Source organism: Thunnus albacares, chromosome 12 (genome assembly GCF_914725855.1).
Source record: "Thunnus albacares chromosome 12, fThuAlb1.1, whole genome shotgun sequence".
Lineage (NCBI taxonomy): Eukaryota > Metazoa > Chordata > Actinopteri > Scombriformes > Scombridae > Thunnus > Thunnus albacares.
Genome location: NC_058117.1, coordinates 18,280,238 through 18,292,238, shown reverse-complemented (window position 1 = coordinate 18,292,238; position 12,001 = coordinate 18,280,238). Strand labels below are relative to the sequence as shown.

General features: G+C 39.1%; 2 protein-coding genes across 5 annotated transcripts in view; both read right to left on the bottom strand.

The window, feature by feature from the left end:
• The window catches only part of LOC122993189 (acid-sensing ion channel 1C), a 100,694-nt gene that overhangs the window by 8,443 nt on the left and 80,250 nt on the right, over window positions 1-12,001 (bottom strand). For all 4 annotated transcript variants that reach the window (XM_044367133.1, XM_044367136.1, XM_044367134.1 and 1 more), the window contains exons 2-7: window positions 6,398-6,548; window positions 5,748-5,875; window positions 1,221-1,371; window positions 1,032-1,088; window positions 418-571; window positions 104-195 (exon numbers count right to left, since the gene is read on the bottom strand). In XM_044367133.1, the coding sequence (XP_044223068.1) occupies window positions 104-195; window positions 418-571; window positions 1,032-1,088; window positions 1,221-1,371; window positions 5,748-5,875; window positions 6,398-6,548 (733 nt within the window). The remainder of the gene's footprint in view (window positions 1-103; window positions 196-417; window positions 572-1,031; window positions 1,089-1,220; window positions 1,372-5,747; window positions 5,876-6,397; window positions 6,549-12,001) is intronic.
• Window positions 10,075-11,428, bottom strand: LOC122993191 (acid-sensing ion channel 1-like). Its single transcript, XM_044367139.1, has one exon. It carries the CDS (start codon window positions 10,837-10,839, stop codon window positions 10,150-10,152), a length of 690 nt encoding a protein of 229 aa, XP_044223074.1. The 5' UTR covers window positions 10,840-11,428; the 3' UTR covers window positions 10,075-10,149.

Below are 12,001 nucleotides of genomic sequence, written 5' to 3'. Positions count from 1 at the left end.
AACACACAATGTGAAATGTGTGGCAGGGGCCCGCTGAGAGTGCTGATACCAAGGTCAACCACATTTTTCTGTCACAATGAACCTGGAACTGCAAGGATCTTACCGAGAAGCCCTGCAATTTCATAGGCCTTCTTCTGCTCAATCTTCTCATAATTCAGTGCTTCAAAGAAGATATCCAAGACCAATATATTTTCGCTGGAGAGGGGCAGACAAGAGCACACCCGACAGATTTTATTTCTGGTGATATTACATAAATAATATGTCACATTTCCTGTGTAACTATCTTTCATTATTGTTACATTGAAGGTGAACGATGGAGACCCAGGTCATGCTATCCCATAAAATACATCCATCCATTAAAAGAAAAAGAAAACAGGCCATTATCCAAACAACTGACTGCTACTAAATAATACTTACCCAATATATTGCTCAGTTTTGTTGAATTTCTTAGCCAGATATTTAGCAGATGCCTTACTGGGGATCTTAACCATGGACAGCTCCTTGCCATAGCGAGTCATGTTGCAGGGGGTCTGACAGACACAGTAATCGTTGTCTTTCTCTACCAAAAAGTCTGTGGATGATCAAAATCATTTAAAAATATTGTGATCACTGCGAACAATCAAACAAACCTGCACACAGAGGCTCTCGGTTTCTGCTTAAAATATCTCTGCACACGGAAGAAAACTACAATTGCTGCCATCGTTCACTTTCCATGAAAGCAAATAATGACTGAAGCTATTATACAGAGAGGCTGGGGGAGGGGGAAGCTCTATGGGATTTATTCGATATCAGCGAAGCATAGACACGTCACAAATCTTCCTAATGGAATTTTTAAACAATAATTTCACTTTATTACTTTATTTTTGCTTCAGCACTATTTGAGATTAAAGTAATTTAAAGTTAATGCTACAGAAGTATTATCTACAGGCTAAAATAGTCTCATGGTACTGCTGCTGAACACTTGGTTGATTTCAGACATTAATGCAAAACTATCACACCAATATTTTATACGGTACACTGTAAGCGCTCACCTAAAGCTGGGTCAGCACAGTCTTTGTACTGCTCTGGTGTGCAAACTGTTGAGGTTCCTGTTTGAAATAACATAAAAGTGAAAATAATTACACATGACATATAAACTGACAACATATGGACAGAAGTATTTACTTTTTTTTTGCATGTAATAACATTTTTCATTGGTGAACTCAAGTCTGAATTCATACCCGGCATGTGAACCATCCTGCAGTTGCAATTCTCCAGCAGGTACCGAGTTTCACAGTCAATGCGGCAGGCGGTGATACTGTATGTGGAGAAGTATTCAGAGTCTATGGGAGTAGACTTGCAATCTCCCCAAGGCGGAGGGAGGTACTGAAGCTGAAAGAGCAAACAGCACATGTTTTCCCTCAGTATATCAGCGCACAGGATTACAACAAATAACATAAATCAAGCCCAGCACAGCAGAAGTAAAAAAAGAGGACAACAAGCTGGCACAAAAAAGTCTCAAACATAAAAATAAATAAATAAATACAGAAGCATTTAAATGAAAATGACACAATATTGGCACAAAATGTCCAGTCAGACCAACATTATTGCTCATGTATAGCAGCAAGCAGACATCATGCAGAACATTACTGATGCAGGTCTAGTCCCGGGTAGGAAGCAGAGTACCATGGGAATAGAGACAGGCTTAATAGAAATCTGTAAAATATGCAGTTTCAGACAGGACACCACAATCAATGGACAAATTTTACAAAACCAACCCTGAGAACAGACTTAGAACAGTAAACAGTTTACAGTTTTTCAAATGAATGATTTCATGAATTGTACTGAATTCAACAGACATTGTACATCCCTAGTTTATGGTAAATATTTGATGAAAATAAATCCTAATGAATGAACTACACTGTATAAGCTTATACAAGTGGTTTTATTTTTAATTAACTATTTAGTTTTTCCAATAAAAGCCCATAAAAGTTTATTACCAAACTACCCTTACTGCATGGCCCTATAAATTTAACAATGAAGTGAGGATGTATTGTATATTCAGTTTTTCTCATTAGGGGTCAAGCTCTCATTAAAAGGTTAAGTGCAGGTCATTACATTTATGAGTAACTCAGGGAATTCTAAATTAATAATGAGGAATATTTAATGCCTGGATTTTAAGGTTGTGGTTCACACTTAACATTAGACCCATGGTGCTCGTCTTATAACTACAGCGATGTGCCCCCGTGTGTCTGTGCAATCTGTTTAGAGCTCTCTTTAACACTTAAAGGAAACTCTTTTTGGTGCACTAGACACACTGACACTTAACCACCAACAAGACTTTCAGTACCCTTTAAAAGTCTTGTTTAAAGCAATTTATGGTAATAAATGCCTACTACTCATTTTCATGACAAAAACAAACCAATTATTTATGAAGGCCACCGAGGCTTGGGTATTTGAGCATATAGCAACTAACTGCAGTGGAAGTTAGCCAACAATCAATCCCAAAGGCATCCTGCTGAAACAATCTTCACAGAAAAATGATGACTTCACTGTAATTGCCAATCATCTCCACCAGCTCTAACCAGGCTAACACTGATAATCTAATGGTCATTTAGTCAATAGAAAATGACAGAGATAAGAGTGCAGTTCGCTATAGGGGTGGACTTCAACTGGCAAACTGATTTAGCCTTTACTGAACTCCATTTCTAGCCCACAGACTTTCTTAACTGGAGTTACACTGGATATAAAACCCAAGTGCAATAAAGGCTAGACTTCAAACTGATGCTAGAGGACTCATGGGTAATAAAACCTAATGAATCACATTGTCTGGTCCCTGCAAATGACATTAAGGAGCAGTCCAGTGGACCAACCCAATGACACATGAAAGCATAAAAAAACAAAAAAAAGATGTTAACAGAACTGTACGTGGCAGTGAGAGGGTAAAGCCAAACAACAGTTTCGATGAAGATACAGACTTGGATGAATGGCTAAAGCTGGAATGAAACACATTAACTGCTCTTAACTGATACCTATTAAACAGAGAAGACAATGACGACTGGAAAGGACTGCAGATGTTGCATGTGGTTGCTTCAGCCACACAGAGGGGGGCAGATGAATTCATTCCTCGGGGGGAGGCACCAGCGGATGAAAGTGTGGAACGTGACAATGGGTGTGTAGCTATTTAACAATACAGTATTTTGTGGCATGCAGCAAGCCCAGACAAACATACGCTACCCTCTGCTCTTGGGTGGAAACAAACGTTTGGAAGCCGGGGGCGACCCCAAAGCCCAGCTCATGGAGGAAAGGAGGCTCTGACTGAGTGTGAAGCTGTACCTTTATGCCGGCCTCATAGGACGTCTCATCTAGGCGAGGGGTGAGGGAACACAGCCCACATCATTATCAAAAAAAAGGCATAAAGGCAAGGGATAGAAAGTGGTCAACCCTTCCGGACAGTGAAAGAACCTGTTGCCATTAAAACAACAAAACAGCTACAGCTCCCAGAGGCACGTGAAGACTCTGCAGCATCGGTGCACTGGTGGGTTGTCATTCAGCCATTCTCTTCTTTCTTCCACTCAAGTTTGAGTGAAGACACAGTTCAGTTTCAATCATTACATAATTCTAGCCCAGAATTTGGAGGTGTGGTCTTCATGTCTCTCTGGGCTCACAAGTCAAAGACTCCTATTAAAAATTTAATTCCTCTGACAGAAGCTTTACAAATGAAAAGTCTTGAACTCATAAGTGCTTCATCCAGCTGTCTATTATCACACTGAGAGCCGTGTCACTGTACTCGTTGGAGACTGACTGAAATTAATGCTGGCCAGACTTTAATGACAGTCTAATTAATTCAGCACATCTTTTAGGTCGTAAACACGTCTTTTAGCTGTCACCGATGTGGGCGCTCGTGTCATGGTTATAAATGACAATCCATGCAATTTGCGTTCTAGAGGGAAACTTTCAAATGGTGATTAATAGACCAAATTCACTTCTTGGAAATGGCTGAATGATGATACACTTGGAGCAATTTACAACATTCACAGAGAGTAAAAGAGAGACAGAGAGACAGAGAAAGATAGAGAGACATTACATGTTTCAAAACTGCTTCCCAAAAAACAAAATTTGCCATCTTTGTGGTGTCCAAGTGTCTGTTTCATTAGACCAAAACTCTGCCTCAATCATCCCATGTTATTCTGCTAAAATAAGGATTGTTTATCTCATGCTAATGAACTGACCAAGACCATTAACTTCAGGAGCAAAATCATTTAAATGAGGCTTGATAATTGTTAAAGTAATTAATTTAATTCACGGCTTGAGAATTCATCACTTCAAAACTTCAAGAGGTCTGAGTATGTGGTGGAAATTTGAATGAGCCTGCAGCACAATACATAAATACTCTTGATCTCAATGGTAATCATTGTAAAATCCTAAAATCCTTTGTGACACTGTTGCCATTTTCTTGTGACTTACAATGAGGGTTTTGCTCTTTGTCAAAGGACATTTCCCTGTTCTGTCACTGTTTCTATTTGGAAAACAAAGACTGGTGTTTAGCTTGTATGCTACTCTTGTGTAGACAAAAGGGACACAATTTGAATTTGTTGTCCTGGCAACATCACAAAACCGCCTTACAGTGTCATTAGATTTGGATAGAAAATCCATGTGAGCCTCACGTTATGACCTTGCACACAGACTTGCCGATCAATTCAGGCTTAACTATAGTTATTACTTTTCATCCTTCACTGACGGCAGTGAAGGGATAGTCGAGAGAAGAACTAATTTTCTACAGTCAACAAACCTGCCGTGGGTCTTTCTGCTTCCCAGAATATAATGTGCTAAAACATTAATTTCACTGTGTCCCTAAATCATAGAGCATTCTAAAATATGTCTTCAAAGTAGCTTTGGGTCCTCTGTCTAATCTAATGATGCATACTGTAAGTATTTGTGAAATTGGGAAGGTGCACCAGGCCTCTTTTAATAGCTCAATCTGACATCAAAAACATGATGATGATTTTAATATTTTTCCCTCAAGATACATTTAGTCTTGAGAAGGAGTCTTCAGAGGTCAATTATTTATAGCGAGTCTTTAAAGCAGTCTGATTCTGGCTAAATGCGGCTGCCAATAGGCCGTTTTAGCAACATTCATTGAGAAAGATCATTCATAATATTCATTAGTATGTTAACAATTGCTTTGAAGAGTGTTAATTAAATCTCTTTTCAAAAAATTCTAAGAAAGGTTTATTTTTTATTAATTAGATATGTGTTTATCATTAAATCCTGCTGACCATGTCTGTGTGAAGTCTGTGAGTCTCAAAGCTTTTCTCTGCCTCCTCTTTGAATGCGCCACTAGAGACAGTTTTAACAGCATTCAAATAGCTGTACTCAGGCTAAAAGTAGTGAAGGCTCAATATGAAAAGTAAAACAAACACCCTGAGCTGCCAGATAGTTTGTCATGCTGTGTAGTCTGGGTTTATTTTTGCTCTGGTAAGCACTGCTTGTATGCTTGCATAAAATCATTACTTGGCCCTGCTCTATCAATATTCCTTGGCTGCTGTAATTCCTCAATTTCATTTACTATAGCCAGAATCACTGGATGTTTATATAACACGTTCACTGCATATTTCCAACAAAAGGTAAATCAAAGATCTGATTTTGCCCAGGGCTCCGTGACACAGAGGTAACGGACACTGGCTGGTGAGGATTTGGGGACAAACACAGAATGAAGCGGAGCAAAAAGGTTGAGGTTGGAGGGGAGGAGGCTGAACATTAGGTACCAGTTGCTGCTGACATGACACAAAAGTTTGAAACCCAGGAGCCACACCAAATCCCAGTTGGTCAATGAAGGGCGGCTCGTCCTGGCTGTGGATCTGAACCTTGATGCCTGCTTCGTAGGAGGTTTCATCTGTGGATACAGCACGCCAGAAAATGTAACAGCAGGTACAGTTGCCTATGGAAACCCGCTTTTTGTCTCTTTATCCTTCCACTGGTAGTGATGCTGCGTGCTCCTAAACCCCATGCTAGAAACTAATATCAGATAGGCACTCATATGTTAGCATGCTGGACCAATAAACAGATTTATAACCAAAGATTTATCACATGCTGTTAATTTTACAAATGTAGAGTCCAGTGATGTGGTTGCCCACCATAAATTGGAAACAATATGTCACTGAAGGCAATATATTAGACCTGATTGCAGTTGTAAATCTGGAGAAACATATCAAGATAATATTCTATTAAACATGGTTGTACATCACTTCCGTGTAGTGCAGATTCTGCAGTAAAGATAAAGATTTGGCAGTAAGACCTTGGAAAATCTCTTTTTTGTTAACCTCTATAAAAGTGATACATCCACTTGTTAAAGAGATGGGAAAGGAAATTTAAATGTTACTGTAAATGTCAGAACGGTGCTAAAAGCTGCACTGACCTGTCTCTCCCCAAACAGGCAGATATTCATCTTGCTGAATATCCAACATGATCTCCAAGCCGTTCCCTGTGCCACCTTTCAACGTGGTCAACAGTGGGTTGCCGTCTAATCCCGAGTTGAAAGTGTAGCATTTCCCATAGCGCGTGTAGATCTGTAAGAAAAAAAAAGAGCAAAGAAAAAACAAAAACAACAGGTGAGTAAATGAAAGGTCAAAGCCTTTCCACTGTGCTGTTGTAAATAGTGTGCTAGGAGGAGATGTATTACATGTGAGCTGGTAATTGTGCAAGACAGGTAATCATTGCAGAGGTTTCAAGATTATCAGAGAAAGCAGTGAAGGCTTTAAACAGGCGCCTGACTCTGATTCGAGGAATTAATGTGCATTCCTCAGCAGCAGCAGGAGCAGCTATCAATCTTTACCCAATTTCACTCCAAATTTCCCCTGAGTCATTTAGAGTGAATGTACTATTTTGCTGTCATAAAATAAGAAACATCTGAGGTCGAAGCTCTCTGGACACACAAGCTCTAAATTGGGTTTGTAAAAAACATTGTGTGTCTTGACTGACTAACTTCTTAGGAGACCGAACCTGCGCCAGTGAAGCTCAGCAGTAATCAAGGTTTGATGTGCAGTCGCTACAGTAGGTTTTCTCCCGCCAAATACATTTGTGGTTTAATTAATCCAGTCGGCTTCAGTTATTTATTTTCAGCTCTTGCTTCAGTGCTCACAGTCGACATATTTTCAATTTTATTGATTCTCTCTGTGATTGGAATATTCTCCATCCTCTTTGCCAGGAAAGTAAAAAGAAGTCTGTATCATGATTAGAACTTTTGACATTTTAAATCGAATCAAGCTTCAGTTTGTGTAAAGACTAAGAAAGCTTAAAATTCTGAATACAGCTTGAGGGGTTGAGTAAATTCTAGATAATTCTAACAATCTGATATAAGACTATCAGACTGTAGAATTGATTAGTTATGCAATACTCTGAGGAACTGGGATATCTATTCCTCATGCATTTCAACACAATGTAAAAACCTGCAGTGATAAGTCCCACTACGAACAGCTGTCATATTCATTTTATACCATTTCAAATTGTGGCACACACCTACTTTCGGCTAACATATATGCACAGATGTTCAGCAGAGTTGCATATATGCAAATATCTGCTTACTTGTGTCCTTGGCAAACAAATACATATTTAAATGGGAAGAGTGTGGATGAATCATGACTGTACTGGAGAATTGTATCATAAAATTATGGAAGCTAAGAAAGACCATAAGATTTGAATCTTATTAGCGACTGAAAACCTAATTGTGAAATTTAGTTATTACTGAATATTGTATGTTGCAAATTAATATCCCCAGAATTTTAGCATTTAAATATTTTTATTGATTAACATCTGAATTAATGTGGTTTGAATTCTCCTTTCTGAAATTTCTAGAGGGTAATTTCGAGTTGTAATTTCGAGTTCTGCAATGTCAAAAACGTGAACTGTCTGGCCGTTTTTAGCTGAATAATGTATATACACTGTTTGCTTCTGTTTTAACTGAATTATTATGTACTTTAGTTGCCTATTTTTTGCATCCTTGTATGCAAGCGCATGTTTACTTCCTTTTATGTATGATAATATGTATACTTGTATTTTATGTCTTTATAATTGTATTGCTCTTGCCTTTGTGAGGCACATTGTGTTTCTTTTTGTATGAAATATGCTATATAAATAAATTTGACTTTACTAAATATTTTTTTTCTGAAAATTCAAGCGTCCAATACAAAAAAGATTATATTCAAGATACTCAAAGTCAGTTGGTCAGTGTTGGATCAAGTCTAACAATCAGGTTGCTCAAATTGGATTGATGAAATTCAGCATCATGTATTCACCAAAATTCAAGATGAAAAATTCTAACTTAAACGTCTAAACTTCAGACTATCCAGCAAACAATTCTGAAGCGACTGACACACCCAGACACTTGAATTATCTATCTGAACTTGTGAACCCCCCCCCATTCCAAAACCTAAAATTATGTCCTGTAAAATTCAAATAGGGAAATTCAAACCACATTAAGCCAGATAAAAGGTTTAATTTTATTTTAAAGTCAAATATTGCAATGCTATAAATGCAGTGGTATTTAAATTTCAACATTACTATTCCACAGTGGTTAAATTTGACGGCTGTATTTGGCTGCTTGTAAAATCCAATTATAACATCCTTTTTTGCCTCCATATAAAACCCATACTGTAGAAGCCAAAAAGGTAATTTGCTACCCTGACCCATATTTTCACCAGTAATGATCATGGTTGTCAAATATCTTTACTTTGCAGACAGTAATTGGTCATATACTGTAGCACCCTGATAAAAAAATGTGGCTGGTGAGATCATGTTTTTGCTGTTTTGGTCAACAACCTGGCTAAACATGTCACACTGTATTTAAAAAAAAAGAAAAAAAAAACATCTAATATTAAATTTTCATCAATATACAATGTGGTGGGGTTGTGGTTAGAGAGCTGCTGGCAAAAATTCAACCAGCATGTCAAAGCTGATCTCAAGAGATCAAAGTCAGTGGTCCATGTCCAGAGTCAGACAGACTTACAAGCAGCTCAGACAGATAAGACAGAGATTTGGTTCCTTTCCCTGCAGGCTATGAGGTCTGCAAAGTGACTAGACACCATCTAACTGCTGACCGTGATATAAGATTTAACTTTAGATGAAATGGGAGCTTCATTCAGTCTTTTGAAAACCATACCATATGTTGCTTCAGAAGGGAGCACACAACACAGTTTAAATCCCAGTTATGACCCAAATTAGCCATGATGGAAGATGGATGGAGGTGGGCGTAAGTTTGTGGAGGCTCGATGGATGGCTGACACCTTGTAGTTCCCAGGGCTTTAAATTTCAAGTGTCTTAGACGAGCTGAAGTTTTCACAGTTACAGGTTTCATTTTTATGACAGGAATCTAGATGAACTTGAACTGGATGCTCAGATCTGCTTCTGCAAAGGTAAGAATTTAAATTTATTTAAATATAAGTATTTTAAAAAGTGTGTTCCCAGTTTTAAATTATTCTCAAAACTGTAGAAATACATTAGTCTCTGTGCATGCACACCTCTCAGTGCAGAAGTTTCCCTATTTAGCCTTTTGAATATTTTCTCATGACACTGTCAGCTGCCGTTTTGTGTTGAAAGTATTTGATAGAAATATATCCATCTGGAATACTGTGACTATGATTTAAACATCATCCACTTCCTCCTTGCAGCAGTCAGCGGTGAATGGGTGTAACAGACGTACACCCATTCATATTCATCATCTACATCTACTGAGGCACATTTTTAAAAATAGACCATATACTATACATGCTGATAAAGATGTCTGAATTATTGATGCTGTAATCTGTCGACCTTAATATTGTTGTCACAGGTTATAAAGAAAAAAGACATAATAGCAACTGGCTCAAGAACTTGTCCGGGTTAATATATACCAAAATGAGACACACTTGAAACTACAAATTACACATTGTAGTCACTGATGACGACATGACATTGATTTCCCACCACAACATGAAGGCAACGTTGTTTTCTTGAGTGACTTTACCCAGACATCAAGTTTAATAAGGCAAAGCTGTCATGTTTGAGAGGTAAAAACAGGACAGGCTTGTTTGCAGCTTTGAAACATCAACACCTTAACACACACTAAAGAATACCTGCTGGAGGGAGCATCATCAAATGTTCACATGAATTATTAATACACCTTGTAAACAACATTCATATCCACAACTGACAAACACTATCTTTTTTTTCTGTACATACAGTGCTGAAATTTTTGTAGGTACAGGTTTCACCACGAAACTTGCACTCCAGCAGCATGTCCTCCAGCTGGTGACCGAGCCGACCCATCATCTCGGTGGTGTTGACGCGGTAATCAGGGGGCGGGGTGTAGTTGTTGAAGTCCAACAGGCTCAGGAGACTCTGCTTGTGGTTTTCCTTAAGGATGGAAAGGCTCCTCTCCATCACTGTGTGATTAGGATACATGAGGTCCATCCAGTAGCCGCTGTGATACAGGTCATCCCTGGTCAGGGTGGATACACGGAAAACATTTTTATTGCAGAAAGTCACCGCTGGGAAGGACATGTTGTGAGCCCACACCATGTAGATCTTAGTGATAGCAGGGTAGGACATCAGGTAGAGGATTCGGTTCCCGGACCAGGTGATGAGGAGACTGAAACAAACGAAGAAGGCCAGGATCCAGATGACCCGCTGTGGTTTCGACTTGTCTGTAGAGAAGACAAACTTCAAACCGTGGATCTTGGTCCTCATTATGAAATCCACTGTGATCGCTTTCCATGTCGGCTTAAGTGAGCTGGACTCAGTGTTTTGGAGCGTGGTCTCTTGGTCTCTCTCGTTTTCTTTGTGTGGCCCCAGGGCGATTGATTCGGATATAGGTGCTTTGACCATAATTGCTTGTGTCAAGGCAGGCGCTTTTTTGCCAAATACAGTTTCTTAGTAGCACACCTTACACTTCCCTCAATTTACACACACTGGCTTTCTCCACAACCATCTCCAGGTTTATGTAGCACAAATTCCAGGTAGCAGCGACAGGAGTCCTAATACGCAGCTGTCCCACTGTTCAAGCTTGAAAATTCTTTTCCATGAGGATATAAACAAAGGAACTGAGCTCCTTGGGGAAGGTAAAATTGATTTACATAATGATTTCTTTATGAGAAAAACAGCTGAATCACTCCATTAACAAAAACCATCAAGCATAACCATCACCAGTTCTTCATCAATAGATAAATGGACGTGATAATTGCAGATGTAAGCGACGGCTTCACTCCCAGAGGCAATCACTTTGAAAATCCGGAGAGGCTTACCCCTGTTGCTCAGATCTTTCACTCCTCCATCTCCCTCTCCCAGTGCCAGACAATACTTGCAGATTTCGGTGGTTTCTCTCTTTGTGTAGTAGCTGCCCAGAACCCAACTCCTCCCTTTTCCACAGATTGAAGAGATGCTTTTTTAGTCTGTTGACTTGCAGCCTGCAGAAAGGAATATAAAGCTTGTTGCCCCCCTACACACTCTCTCTACAGTCGAATGGAAAATGAGGTGGAGCCACTGGATGAGATTGTTTTCCTCCGGTGATGAAGTAGACCTCCAATGGTATAGAGAGGCGGGAGGAATGTATCAATCAAAGAAGAAATAATTGTGATGAAGAAATTTTGCTACAAAAAGGATTTAGTCTGAAATTCTTTAATATTAAAGAATCTGCAGCTTGCTCGTGGATCAATATACCTATATAATTGATATCTGAGGGGAGCCATCCATAGCAGCAAAATCCCCTCTCAGAGTGTGGTAGAAATATCCGTTACAGCCCATTTTCCAGCTCTTCTTTTCTGCCAGTTTCAAATATAATTTCACAAATGCAGTGTAATAAGGGCTGACATCCTGCTGCATGCAGATGTGGCACTAGCTGATATTAAAGACTTCTTTGGTCCGTTTATGTGAGACTATCAGAGGATTCTGCTTGGCAGAAAGCTCAGCACCATACTGAGACTATTTTTTTCATTATGTTAGTTGGAATCTTGTCAGTCCCTAATTTGAATATTGGCTCAGTAACCTGATC

What these genes read in the sequence shown, in the direction of transcription:
- LOC122993191 (XM_044367139.1), bottom strand. Translation starts at nt 10,839, where the DNA reads ATGGTCAAAGCACCTATATCCGAATCAATCGCCCTGGGGCCACACAAA.